Below are 14,901 nucleotides of genomic sequence, written 5' to 3' on the forward strand. Positions count from 1 at the left end.
ACAACAATTAACAAATATTTGTTTTTTTAATTAGCTCAGTATTGATTAGTTTAATGTTGCTGTGTATACTTTAAATAAATAATCTTTCCTGCACCTGTGCTTGTACCAGATGGTGTGCCCCAGGCATCATTAAAAGAAAATTTCAAGAATTAACTGGCTTAATATGTAGGTATCCCAACTGTATTTTAGTCAGCTCCATAGTGACTAGAGGACATTATACTTAGCTGTTATCTGAATGCAATATGCTTTGTTTTTGATAAATGTTTTGAAAAGCAACCTGTCATTCATGGTGATTAAAATGAAGTTTTGTTTTAGAAGGCAAATTTAACCAGAATTTGTAATGCTCTGTCTTTTAAATTGTAGTGGAGACCATTTACCGCCATGACTTCCATTTCATTTTGCTACTCTGTACCAATATTATTTTTAAAAGCACACAGTATAAGTATTTTTATAAGCACACAGGTTAAGAACTGAAACTAAGCTAAGAAAGAAAGAAAGCGAGAGAGAGAGAGAGAGAGAGAAAGAAAAAAAAGAGAAAGAAAGAAAGAAAGAAAGAAAGAAAGAAAGAAAGAAAGAAAGAAAGAAAGAAAGAAAGAAAGAAAGAAAGAAAGAAAGAAAGAAAGAAAGAAAGAGAGAGAGAGGCAATAGTACTTTTTATTGCGAGACTACAGGGTGAGTCAGGATGTAGCAATTTAGGACACTTGTGCTTGGGGATGAATAGGGCCTCGGGCATGCCTACCAACTGTTGGTCTGGAACATTAAAAATATATATATTTTGAAGTCACACTTTTTTGTCAAAGGAAGAGACAAACATTTATTTTTATTATCTTTTCCATGGTAATGCTAAAGCAGACAGGAGACTGGGATGCCAGGAGTTTAATCCTTTCATTGCCAAAAGAATTTCACGCTTCATTCGCGTTTACTAGATAAAATATTTGAACGTTTTGTGTTCTTTCACTTTACAGGCATTTTCTGTATGCGGTGGGGGGCTTTTCTTTTACCTTGTAAATCTTTTGTAGGAATAAATAATAATAATTATTTCTATGTAAAAAGTGCATGTGTGACACTGACCTTTGACTGGTACTCTGTAAATGAGGCACCCCCAGGTGGGGTCACAGGTTCCAGATCCAAGTGGTAGACACAGCTTGGAATTTGGAGTGGCACAAGATGGGCCAGGAAGTGAGGACAACAGCAGATATGACTTCCATTTTTCAAACACATTTTTTATAATCTATTGCAGACAAACAGTTAAAGCGGGTTTCTTTCTGTTCTTCATTAGCAGAAGAACCCTGACTCCTCTAGGATTTAAAAAAGTTTCTCCACCCTAAGGGTGGGGGACACTTATGTGCCTACCCTTGCCTGCCCCTCTTGAATTGAGCACATGCTATAGGTCACTGTAAAGGAGTACAAAGGCCTGAGGCCATTCTTTGAATGCCCCACACAGTGTGCAAAGTGCAAAAAAAAATGGCAAAAAAGCAATTACTATGTAAGTAACTCTCCTCCCACACCAGACTGCACACTCCAAAAACTAGTCTCAGAGAAGGCATAAAGACCCTCGCAAAACTCCACCCAAGCCTTCAGACCCTAGGGAAATTGTTAAAATATTCAGTCCATTCACCACTTATAAACCACAATTTTGCAAACTTTTACTTAAAAGAAAACACGTGAAACATGCCCATCACTGTCCAAAATGTATCTGCTCCCAAAACATGCAGTTTCATTAAGGACATGCTAAAAAATATATACCTAATAGATAATTTCTACACCACCATGAGGGTAGTAGATGAGTTTTTGGTAGCACCCGTATAACAGTTCAGTGGCATATCTGCACGACTCTAGCATTTAAAGCGCACAGGCTGTATGAGCTGAAACCATTATGAAGACAGACTCAATAGCCCTTAAGTGTACCAGCTGTCAGATTGCCTATGCAGAGCTTTAAATGGTTTACAGAATTCAAAATGCAGACAAATTAACCCTGAGAAAACCCAGTGTATTCCAGAATATAATTTTATATTTAGATTACACGTTTTTTACTGGTAGATAATTTTTCAAACATAGACAATGTCCCATAATCACTTGGTTTCTCAGTTTCCTCAGTTTTATCAGCATATAAAAATACAGTATTTTGTCCAGGTGTATACATTTATGTAATTTTTTATAGTAAATTTTTTTGTAAGCTCTACAAACTTAATTGTCCTATACAAAACAGACAACTGGACTGGTGTTATTTGTGCCATAAGAATTGGTATCACAGTGAGGTAATGTTACCCTCAGTAAGCAACAATATATCCTAAACACACATGGCCTACTGGAGCACCTGTAGTAATGTTTTACACTGTTTCTGACCAATCAGTCATTTGGGTTAAAGGCCTAGTGTAATGTCAGTCCCTGATTTAGAAAAACATACATACAGGCAAAGTGCAACATTTTCTGCTATTTTGTATGCAGTTAAATGCTATGAATTAAGGTTCTTGCGCCCATACATGCTCCGTAAATATTCATCATAACAGATACTATATTTCTTCCTGATGAAGCACCCAATGGCGTGAAAGTTAGGAGATAATGGCTTATTAGAGGCTGGCTTAAAGGGTGTGGTTGCTGGATAGTATGTAATGTTTTACATTTATTTAATATGTGATTTATTTATACAGTTGGAAGGGTTACATTGGTTGTATTTTTGGACAGCTGGCCTATGGTGGGACCATATTAGGTTAAAAAAATGGGGTTTCACAGGACTGTTGTATATCTGGACTGGTAAAAAAAATACCCTTTGGCACAAGCACCACAGTTTGGGACATGCTTTGGTAAACAGTTTAAGACCTGCCAGCATATTATACTATAGAAAACAGTACTTAAGGCATTATAATATAAATGTTATTATTATGAAATCTGTGGCTGGTTAGTAAATGAACCTCAACTCATGAAATCACTGAATTATAAAAGAAAAACATGGAGAACCAACTACCACATACAAAAAATAAAGTGCATTTTTCCATGTGAGAGGCATTAGTCTACTCTAATGGAAAAGTACTGATTTACCGATGTTTGATTACATTATAGTAATGCACTCCATGTATCCAGCCAATGATAAGAAAGGTTAATGCGATGATCTGGCATTTATTTCATTTGAATTATGCAATACAGCTATATGGCCAAATATTCTAGGCTTAAACTTGACAACTTATTGTGGAAAATATGACTGCATAAATTTAGTCGCAGTAATAGACTATTTTAAATATTTATCACAAGCATAAGGTTCAATCCTGTAACCAGAAGTGCTGCTTTCCTGGTCAAGCCTTCCACAACTAAGGCTCAGGGCACACAAGGTATTATCTCTGTTAATCTCTTTTCTTGCCATTGACCTGAATGCCACACATATGTCAACTGAGGTGACAGGAGAATGTTGGGTTGAAAATGTTTGAACGGCTACCATTTCTATTACATCTGATAGCTTATGAGCCCAATAAGGGAAGCTTTTGGATGATGAAAGTAGTGGGAAAGCACTCTTTTTTAGTGGCAGAACACAAGGGGCAGATGTATAAAAAAACACAAAAATGCCAAATCAACTATAATTTTCCTGACATTTTTTTTAAACTGATCTTTGTTATCTGTATGTATGTATTTCATATGTTTACTTTACATAACTTGTTTCTCACTTCTTATATCCTGTATGCTTATGTTTACCTGGAAACAAGCCAGAGTGCCAATAGGACAATATGAACACAGATACTAAACTGCACCAGTGCAGTGACCAATAGTAACCAGTAATTAGTTGCCCCTTTCTGCCTCACTGCTTGCCTCTCTGTACAATCTGTTAAACAAAAGTGTTCCTACTGCATATTTATGTATAAAGAAGAACCTTTAATGACTGAGTATGACTGTAATTTGCTTGATCTGTGCTCAAGTCAAGTGATAGCAGATCTGCTCTATTGTAATATCCTGCTGGTTATAGTTACCTTGAGGTTACCCCTGCTTCCTACAAACGAAATCAATGTAACCATCAAAAAAAGGTTTGTGCCAATCTGCTTCTTAAGGAAAATCAGTATGTAGGTAAATTGTTGTTCCTTTTTTTATCATTTACTCCACATTAAGCTTTCCATATCCAGGTCATTGAATATCAACAGTGAGAAAGCCTGTCAAATTGGTACTTTGCCTGCACTGAAAAAGTACATGATCAAAGGGCAGGCATTAAGAGCTGCTGGATATTTCTTCTTGAAATGTATTTTTCTCTCCTTGGCAAGCCAAGGACACCAACCATTAAGACAGAATGTTCACATTCCTCCTTCCTAAACTATATTTTTATTTTGAGTTTTTTTTTATTGCTGCTTTTTTATATAAATAGGTGCAATAACACTCCTAAATCATAAACTGGTTTGCATTAGAGCTGGTTTCATATAAACTGTGAGTGTTCTTTTATAGCTCTTAACTTGGAATATATGTTTTTATTCAGGTTATTTAACTTATATATTTCCCCCTCCTGATGTTACAAGAGAATGTTGTAATTTCAGAGGCACACACTTGCAAACTTCTTTCTTGAGATAATGCTAATAACAGCTTTCATATTTGCTCTATAGATATTGGTATGGGCTACGATGGATGTCTACAGGCAAGTTTTACAGACATTTCTTCCAATGCCTTCAAAATCTCACTATATATTCAGCTTGAGGGATTTTGCAAGAGTAATCCAGGTAATTAATCAGCAGTAAATACAGTATCAATGCAATACCAATGCACTATTTTATATAATAAAAGATCTGTATCACTTAAAAATGATCACTTTGAAATTAAGCATCAGTTGTAGTATACACCAACTTCAGACATGTTAAAATGTGAGATAAAACTAAACTCATAATTTTTACAATCAAACTGATCATAAACTCATAACTCAATATGTGTGTAATCATAGCAATATATATGCTATTAAGTATCATAGAATGGCAATGATGTTTCCTAGTCCCCCTACTTGTAGTCATAAAAGTACTATTGTGTATAATTAACTGATAGCAGATTTGACATTTGTAATATCAACTTCTCCTTACTGAAAAATATATTGTTATCATGCTTATGCTGTGTGATTATTATGTGCATAATTTGGGGATATCATTCTGTCTAGCAAGGGAGCTTTAGTGCCTATCATACTGTTGTTCCAAATCACAAAACTCATCTGAAAAGATGTGGGGAAAAGTAATGTTTATTAAACTAAATATACACCACTTTGGGGGAACACTACCACTCAGTCTCTATAAACATATAATGAGCCAGAAGCCATCTTGAGGATTCTATTTTCTCAGTTGGCAGAAAAATGGCAGCAGCAGAGAAAACACCAGTATGCTTCAATATGTACCCTGTTTGGCAAGTAATGACACAGAATCCACCTGTTAGTATTAACAGAAGATGGATGTAGCCCAAAAGCAAACACTGACAGGCAAACACACTGACTGTCAGTGCTTACTCAACAGAGTGTGGATCAGAAAGGAGTGGCATTAGTTATAAGAGAATTTTCTCGGCAAGTATGGGTTCACCGCTAAATTCCACATTTCACCACTGGAGTTTTCTTTCGCGAAACTACTGTGAAAATTTGCTGCTACAAAAAATTGGCAAGTGAGAAAAAAGTCACAGTCGAGTAAAAAAAAATTGCGGTAGTAGGTGCATTTCTTGAATTATTCTCTGATTCACTCTTCACTAACTGCCATTTTCTCTGCTGCTGTTTTTACCTAGGCAGACAAAAGGCTACAAGGCCTTTGCCTGACACACAGTCTGTAGATGGGCACACTTTGTGGAGACCTCATTATCTATATAATGATAATATATACAGTAGTGGAAGCATTTGATCTAAATACAAACAAGTCCAATATTTGGCACAAGTATATTGGACAAAAGACAAACATCATATGGGCTGAAAGCTGTCATTTTAATATAAATATATAAATATTTGTACAGAGTTTTAGAGTGTTATGCCATTATTATATTTTAAACTGTCATCATTTGCCAGATTATATGTATGTACATGTAAAGGTTATTTATTATTATAAATGTACACCATATCTTCTCTCTCACTCTCTTAGCCATAATCAAAAATGATGTGGTGAAATAATATTATGAGATAAGCAATTTTAAAAGTTTATGTAAGTGCATTTGCTCAACAAGCAGCTAAAATTCGAAATGTCCTCTCTTCTCTTTATTATTTAGGGTGTAATACTGCTGAAGCCTGCACAGGTGCCACCGAGTTCTGCAGGGGACCAGAAATTAATGCGACTTTGGATCCATGAAGTCTACAGAGTGTTTTGCGATAGACTTGCAACAAGCCAAGACAGACAGGAGTTTTTCCAGATTGTAAAGGTAAAAGGTCTACTTTTCAAGTCTTATTTGTTTTATATGGAAATTCTACTTAATGTAGGGCAGTGATCCCTAACCAATGGCTCATGAGCGACATGTTGCTCACCAACCACTTGGATGTTGCTCCCAAACCAGGTTCCCCTAATTATTTTGTGATAAGATATAATTAATGCTTCAGTTTTCTTTTGGGATACTCCATACTGGTTTTAGACCTGAACAAATAACTCTTGGCAGCATCTATGCAGATTTTGCAGGACCTGTCTAAGCCAATCAAGCAAGAAGCAATGCTGTGAGAAGATATCTTGCAGTGAAGTTGATGACCCTTGATAAGGCAACCACATATCAAGTTATAGGGGTTATAGGGTTTCATGGACAATAGCACAGGGCAGCAGGCAGAATGCAACAAAGAAATGTGGCATTGGCAATAAACATGTGGCACCATTAAATAATATGAGAATATATTCTGCACGTATGTTACTGTTTTTTAAAGTGGAAATAGAGCATTTAAACTTAATATTACAACATTATTTTTTCACTGATACAAATTTTAAAGACTACATTTAAAGACTATGTTTAGGATATTTTACTGTGTGTGTGACAAGCTGAAAAGGTTGAAACTAAATAGGCATGCAGTGGGAAATTTTTATTGTTGCTAGCGGCTTGTGACCTTTACAGTGAAGTAAATGTTCCTTCTGGTTTAATTCTTTAGGTGGTTTGGACAAAAATTATAAACTAGGGATTATTAGATTTTATTAGCATTTTAACACAGGTAATTCATTTATTAAACAACTAAATATTCATTGTTTTCCTGGAAAGTGTGTGGTCTTCTTTAACTGGTTTAAGAATCTTAAAATTGGAGGCATATGTATTGATATATTTTAACTATCCTATCTATCCCTAATCTTGATTTACCCACTTGATTTATTGGAAATTGGAAAATGGAAAAAACACAAAATGCAGGCATACAGATATTTTATTTTGTCCTCACTTGGGTACTATTTTGAATTGTACTGTACCTTTAACAATGTAAAATCGCTTCATGAAATTTTAAAAGAAAAGAATGTAAGCTCACCATTTATTAATATAGCACAGTGAGGTAGCAGCTGAGTTTAGTTACAAGGAATCATACCCCTAAACTCCTTAACAGGTTTCTATAAAATAGCCCAGATATAAAATCAATTTTCAATTTAAATTTTTCATAAAAAAAGCTATTTTGTGAAAAAAATATATATAGCTAATTATATGTACCATTGAATTATAGAAGTATGTATGCATTCCTCTCTGTCCTATTGCTGGCAGCTGGTGACATTTTCCCCACCCCTGGTCCTTACCCTATCCCTGTTTTGTCAGGGCCACGTTCTTCAAGCCCATCTTGTACCTCTCTACCATACAGAAAACATATCCCTATATCAAGCTATATATATATATACTAGACCCCGTGGTTGCAGGAGGGGGGGGGGGTGGCCCGGACCGCAGGGTCTGCTGTACCTTAGTCCCCTCTCCTACCTTAAATATACCAGCGCAGTCGGGGCAAGGAAGGGGGGCAGGGGAGGAGGGACTGGTCCCTTGGCAAACTAAAACTCATGTGGTTTTTAATACTCAGATCTATCTTTGCTCTCCTAATCTTAACCCAGAGTTTTTAATTCATGTCTCTTTCTGCCTGTCTGCTATCTCTGCTTGGATGTCTCAACACTATGTTACGTTAAAGCTCTTTAAAAAACAGAATTGGTTATCTTTCCCTCATCTAATACCCATAATATCCCAGACGTATCTATCACAGTTAACAAATTACTCTAACCCCATCTCCCCAGGCCCGGTGCCTTGGGGTTATCCTCGATTCTGCCCCCCACATTCACAGCAGTTTAAATATCTGCCCCAAACTACATCTCTGAAGTTATCTCGAGATACTGATCAAACAGCTTGTTAAGCTTCTCTACCGACCTGCTCCTCATCTCTTCTTTCATTAACTCGTCGCACACTCACATTCAAGACTTTGCAAGGGCTGCCCCCTTTTCTTGAATTTGTTCCCACAAATTGTCAGACTTTCTCTCAGTCATTCTACATTCAAAAGATCAAACACATTTTATTTAGAAGCTTATCTACTGTACATCTAGTTTAACTTCAGTGTGCTGCTAAATGCAATGCCCTGTGCTACATCTCTCACCTTGTTACTTCTGATCTTGCCCATTCCCACACAGTGGGGGTCATTTATGAAGTTCACACAGTGCATTTTTTTTTTTTGCAAATGGTTGTTTGTGCATCTTTTCCCCTGAATTCCTACATTTTGCACTAGTATATCCTTGCCGGCTCCTCTTCGCTTCTCCTCCGGATATAATGATCAACAGTTTGTAGTATATAAAGCCAGCGCTCAAAGCACAGGAAAAAAAGAAAAATCACAATATGGTACAATATTCTTAATAAGGTTATTCCACCTTTTTGTGTTACTATGGATACAGGAAAGAATGTGTTGTAAGCAAGTGGTGTAATTAATCTTTAACTTTACTACACTCTATATGGTAGAAGTGGGTACTCACAAACTTCAAAAACTTTCTTACCTTAAATCAATCCCATTTTTTCTTCAAACAGCAGACTTAAAATTCTATAAAACAGGAGTGCTATATAGAATAAAACCTTTTTATTTATATATAGATTTAAAAATTGCCACACTCACAATTTCAAAGCCCTCATAATGCTTTAAAACAGTCTCTCCAAAGGTGTCCGCATCTGTTCACTTGTTAGGATGTTTCAAGCCGGCGTCAGGCTTACGTCATCCAGGTGCGCCTCGTGGTTTAGAACGCTGGCTTGGAACATCCTAACCATTGGAACAGATGGGGACACCTTTGGAGAGACTGTTTTAAAGCATTATGAGGGCTTTTAAATTGCGAGTGTGGCAATTTTTAAATCTATATATAAATAAAAAGGTTTTATTCTATATAGCACTCCTGTTTTAACATACATTTGCCAATGAGATTGCGATTTTCATGAACATGCCCTCTGTGCTTGTTTATTATGCATGAATATAGTGCTGATTTTAAATTCGCAATTTGTGAAATCTGTTTGGCAAATATTTTTTCCGTGTATTTTTGTGGGGTAACTCGGACGCAGAGTGTGAGCATAAATATTCACAATTTGCTCTATTTTGCACTGTCAGTCGCAATTTCGCAGTATGCTGGTTGGCATTGTTGCATTAAGTGCTTCTTCAGAAATAGTTTGCCCAGGATGATTGTTGATTGTCTGTATACAAGGCAAAAACACAAGATTTAGATGTCTGAAAGACTTAAGGTAAGCGGGTATTTACATTTCTTTAAATATTTACTTTATACAATCAATCTGTTTCAGTTGGTAAAATCATGTATTATGTCAATAAGTAGCACCATTGTTCCTAAACCAAAATAAAAGAAACTAACTTATTATTGTGCATAATACTCCCTTTATTAGGTATTCTGAGACTGAAACTGATGCTATGGCTCAATACAGTAGTTTTGTTTATTAAACTATCACATTCACAGTTCCTATCTTAGTCTTTTATAATTATACTTTGGGGGCATCATTGCAGAGGCAAGCCACTTAACAGAGATTGTCCTCGCAGTCGGTAAAGCTTTGTAAAATGAAATATATTGTTTCTGCGCTCTAATTAGTCATGATCTGAATAAGCCAGGGAGTTGATCATAAAGGAAAAATGTACCTGTTCTGCCTTAACATCAGGAGATTTTACATCTAGGTCAAGTGTATGGATGAGCACAGCAAGGGCAGGTTTTATTGTTTTCTGCAACTGTTTGGGAAAAAAATGCACCTCTAGACATTCATTCATCAGATCATCTAAGTCTGCCCCACCAGTTTAAGATGAATTTGCTTGACTCAGAATTGTTATAAAAACAGCAAGCTGGTATTACCGAGGGTGCTACATATTTCAGAAGCAAACATAAAACAAAATGTATCTATGAGCTTTGTTAACACTGCCTACTTCTTCAGCTAGCATGCTGTGCAATTATGATGCACAAACTTATCTACCATAACTTAAAAACTACTAAGTTGAAGACAATTAACTTAATGTGTCCTGTGTTAGCAGATTGACTAAGTGAGTCATTAAAAAATCTTTGCTGAGACACTAATTAAATTTCAAATACTGACATTTCTGGCTAAAACATTCATTCATAGTAATTAACAGTGCATTTCCATACCTCACCATGCCAACCAGAAGGGATCTCCTTATAATTATTGTCCCTGTAGGAACTGTTGCAAATAACTAGGGCTGTCAGCACAGCTCTGCAAAGTATCTTTAATACTAGTAAGACAAAAAGACTCATTTACATCTGCAAGTGTAGTGGGCAACTTGCACTTTTCCCCACAGTCAGTTGTACATAAAACTACTTTCTTTGAATGTACTTGTCAATGTACTTATGTCAAAATGCACTCCCTGCTCTTCTTTGTTCAGTCCTTCCCACCTCCCTTATTGAACTGTGGGCTGCTGCGGCTATTGATGCAGGGGAACCATGAAGCTACCACCACCTCTGGATTAGGTGGTAACTACAGGGTTCCCTCAGTGCCCTGCATTAATCAGTGCAGTTTAATCATGTGGAAAGATGAAGGCGCACACATCACTCACACACCAAATACAGCAAATGACACCAGCAACCACCATAAATTACGCCTGGTAGACTTCTAAAATATTTGTCACAATTGCACCCAATTTGCAATGAAGTGCATGCGCTGTTCTGTCTATTTTGCCAAATAGGACGCAATTGCTGTAGGCACAAGTTTTAAGGGTATTAAATAGGCAAGCAGTAGGCTTTTTATTATTCTATTATCTATAGGTCCTGACAAAGTCACCATCAGTGATGAAATGCATAGGGTGGAGTTTATACAACATCCAATTATTTTTAGATAACATAGGGAAAGCAACAGGTCCAAGCTGGTATGCATTTATTAGTGATCTTATGAGTAATCATATCAGCCTCTTCCCATATCAATGAGCATGATAGGGAAGGATGAGCAACATATTGCAGCAGGTTTTCATTTTTGAATTGAAGACAAGATTTGAAGGCATAAAGACCATGTGTACTGTCAAGCAGAGCCTCCTGTTGTCTGCCAGTCATCATTGGGTTATCAAACAACCAATCAGAACCCTTATTAATCACGCCCTAGGATATTTTTTTATGCTTGCGTTGCTCCCGAACATTTTTTACATTTAAATGTTGCCCACAAGTAAAAAAGGTTGGGGACCCCTGACTTAGTATATAATATATAAAACTTTATAAAATGTAATAGCATATATAAATTTAAGAATAACATCCTGCTTTGCACTTCTTCTTTTCACTGTGATATTTCCACCTGTTAAACCCTTTTCATGTCATTTAGCACATCCATCTATTTTACATACACTTTACTTAAACTTCACTCTTTCTACGGCTTTGGCTTTCCAGAGCACCCTATATCATTTCAAGACATGTTCCCGGCTATGACCAATCTTACCTTGCCTTATTAAGCAAAATACATCAAAAGCAACGTGACATTTATAGATATTAGATATCACTATTTAAAATGCATTGAATTTAAAGTTAAACGATTTCTAGATAACTGCGTGTTTTGAAATCATACGGGACTTGTTAGATGTTTTGGCTACAACTTTTCTTTATAATAAGTTATTTTAATTAGTTTCTTACTGTTTTGTAATAGTTTATTTTGAAAGTCATTTGGAACACAGTATGTTTTAACATTTGCAAAGATTTCAAGGAGAGTTAAAAAACTAACAAGATTATAATATTTTGCATAATAAATGTTTCTATTAATATTTTTTAGTTTACAAAAACAACAAATTAAAAAGCATTTGGTAAGGAAATATTAGCCACCTGGGTTTAGCAAATCTATTTTGTATCTTGAGTACCCCAAAGACTTTCAGAAAGGGTCAGCTTTAACCATTCATACAGCTTAGTTGTTGTGACCTGGCCTAGTTACAGTTTTTCTGGCAAGTGTTCCTAAATATGTTTGGTTAATGGCATAAACAGTCAATATAGTTTAGATGTAATTATTGTCATTACAGTTATGTCAAACTGCTAATTTATTCAAGCCAAGAAATGAATTTAGAGGCAAGAAAACATTAGTTAATAGGCTTTTTTGGCATTGTAATAGCATGCTTAATAAACTGTTAAATTACAGGCCCATTACACAAAAAGTTGCACAAAAAGCAACTGAATTAAAATATAGATTGTAAAATACAGGCATGGGATCTATTATGCAGGGACCTGGGGTTTTCTGGATAAGAGGTCTTTTCTTAATTTGTCATACGTTGTCTGCTAAAAAAAATAATCCCTACATTAATTAAACCCAATAGGATTGTTTTGCCAAAAATATAAATTCATGCAGCTTAGTTACCATAAAGTACAAAGTACTGCATTATTATTACAGAGAAAAAGGAAACCATTAATAAAAACTGGAATTATTTGCTTAAATTGAGGGCTATGGGAGATGATTATGAGCTTTCTGAATAACGGGTCCCCAGATAAGGCATCCCATACCTGTATTCATATGACTAATTCATCATATGTACAAATACAACGTATTGACATAATTTCAGTTCTTCAGCAGTTCCTTCATGCAGCAATTTGACTTCCTAAAACACTCCTTTGTCAGTCAGGTTGTTTTAACCCGAAAATACTATTATAGTGCCATTCCAAGGATATAGTTTTCTGAGGATTGTACTGCTAATATATTTAAATCAGATTAATATCATGAATGATGCATTAAAGAAAAATGTTGATCAGCAGTATCAATTACTACAGAAAGAAGAAGGTGTGCCATACTGTGCTGGATTGAACCTAATGCTGACAACCTGCTCTTAGGGGTACATTTATGATTACTTGAGCCTTTTGGCTTGGAGCAATCATAAAGGAAAACAATGGGTTTTGGGCAAAAATACCTCAGGTGAGTGTTTTTCCCCAAACAGGTTTTCTTAGATACTTAACAGTTCATCAGCTTCTAATTGTGGGGTTTCCTTTATGAATGCTTGAGCCTGAAGTTTTGAACAATCATAAGTCTGGCCCTAATTTTTGTCATGCACAATATCTAGTACCCTTAGGCTAAGAAACACCCATTATCCTGCCCATGCCTCCTATGGACATGAGTTAAAACCGTTATAGTATGTGTGACATTATCTTTACTCTGAACACCAGGTTTCTACAAGTTTTCCTGATTGTGCTGAGCAGCTTCCCCTGTAAGCACTATGGGAGCACTGAGATAGCAGCTCCTATAGCTGGGCTGACAAATGGCACTCTGTGTTAGCTGCAAAAGCAGTGGACATGCTATGAGGGCAGGGACAATTAACTAATATGGGTTCATTGCTTTTTGGTGCTCTCTTACATCACAAGGCAGTTTATAATGTGAATAATGTACCCCCTATTTTGAAATATAAGGGTATTATTACACAGATGAGGTCCATGAGCATATAAAGGCCAAAAGACGAATAATACAGATCATGGAACCCAAAAGTGACTCTTAATATTTTACGAGGTAAATTATTTATTTTAATACACAACCCCTTTACAAGTCACGTGACAGTAATTGCATCACTGACCATAGATTATGGTCAGTGATGCAATTACTGATAACTGATAACATCATTAAGAACCATTTAAAATTATATCATTTATAGGATATTCACACTCACAAGCTGCAAACTATAAAAAGACTGATAAACCAATGTGTTCATTGATTCCAGGGCAGCATATTATGCCCACAGGAAACAGTATGATGGCTTACCTTCTGACCTTCTTTGTCAGCACAATGCACAGCCCTGCTTTGCTAAAAGGTTCCCACACCCTACATAGAGGTGTAAGTCTTTTTTTCTTTAGTGCTTTAAAATGTAATAGTAATGGGTTTGAGGCTAATGTATTAGTGAAAACCTATTACAGTAATACATATGCGTTTTTCAAATTTTTCACTGTTTCGTGAATTTAATGGCGAAGCGAAACGGAACAGATTCGCTTATCACTAGTAGAAATGTGTTTGTTTTCAAATACCGAAAGAGGAATTCTAGTGTCAAGAACAATTAGTTATTAAATTATACACCTAAAAATACTAGGAATGTTCCTTAAAAAGGTATTTTTTTATTGCTTTCATAAAATTGTTCTCAAAAACCTCATTAGTAGCCCCCAGCCATTACACCTACTGCTTTCCCAGGATGTGCAGTAGAGCTCTCAGCCAAGAAGACCTGACAGGGAACTGCAACAAATCTTTTACTTTGTGAAGGCAGAACTGTAATTAGCTGCACATAACCTACAGTGCTTTTGGGCAAGGCTGATTAGGACACCCCACCACGAAGACAGGGACCAGTAAGGATATATAGGATATATAAAGGAGTCATTTTTAGGTCTTTTTTGGCCCTGGCTAAAATCAGTTAGTATAATATTTCCTGTTGGCTACATGATGAGATTTTCTAAAATACTATATATCCCCTTAAGGATAAGAATATTTTTAGCCTGTTGACAAATGCCACGTTATATATTTTCATTTTTCTTATGTGAAAACATGTAATGCAACATTCTGTTTGCTGCTAGAGCTATGAGAGCA

At 36.0% G+C, this 14,901-nt stretch overlaps 1 protein-coding gene across 1 annotated transcript in view; it reads left to right on the top strand.

Moving 5' to 3' along the window:
* The window catches only part of LOC100490346 (dynein heavy chain 3, axonemal), a 522,485-nt gene that overhangs the window by 345,062 nt on the left and 162,522 nt on the right, over positions 1 to 14,901 (top strand). Inside the window, exons 44-45 of the mRNA XM_031898872.1 lie at positions 4,575 to 4,688; positions 6,190 to 6,339. Of these exons, the coding sequence (XP_031754732.1) occupies positions 4,575 to 4,688; positions 6,190 to 6,339 (264 nt within the window). The remainder of the gene's footprint in view (positions 1 to 4,574; positions 4,689 to 6,189; positions 6,340 to 14,901) is intronic.

Source organism: Xenopus tropicalis, chromosome 3, assembly GCF_000004195.4.
Source record: "Xenopus tropicalis strain Nigerian chromosome 3, UCB_Xtro_10.0, whole genome shotgun sequence".
NCBI lineage: Eukaryota > Metazoa > Chordata > Amphibia > Anura > Pipidae > Xenopus > Xenopus tropicalis.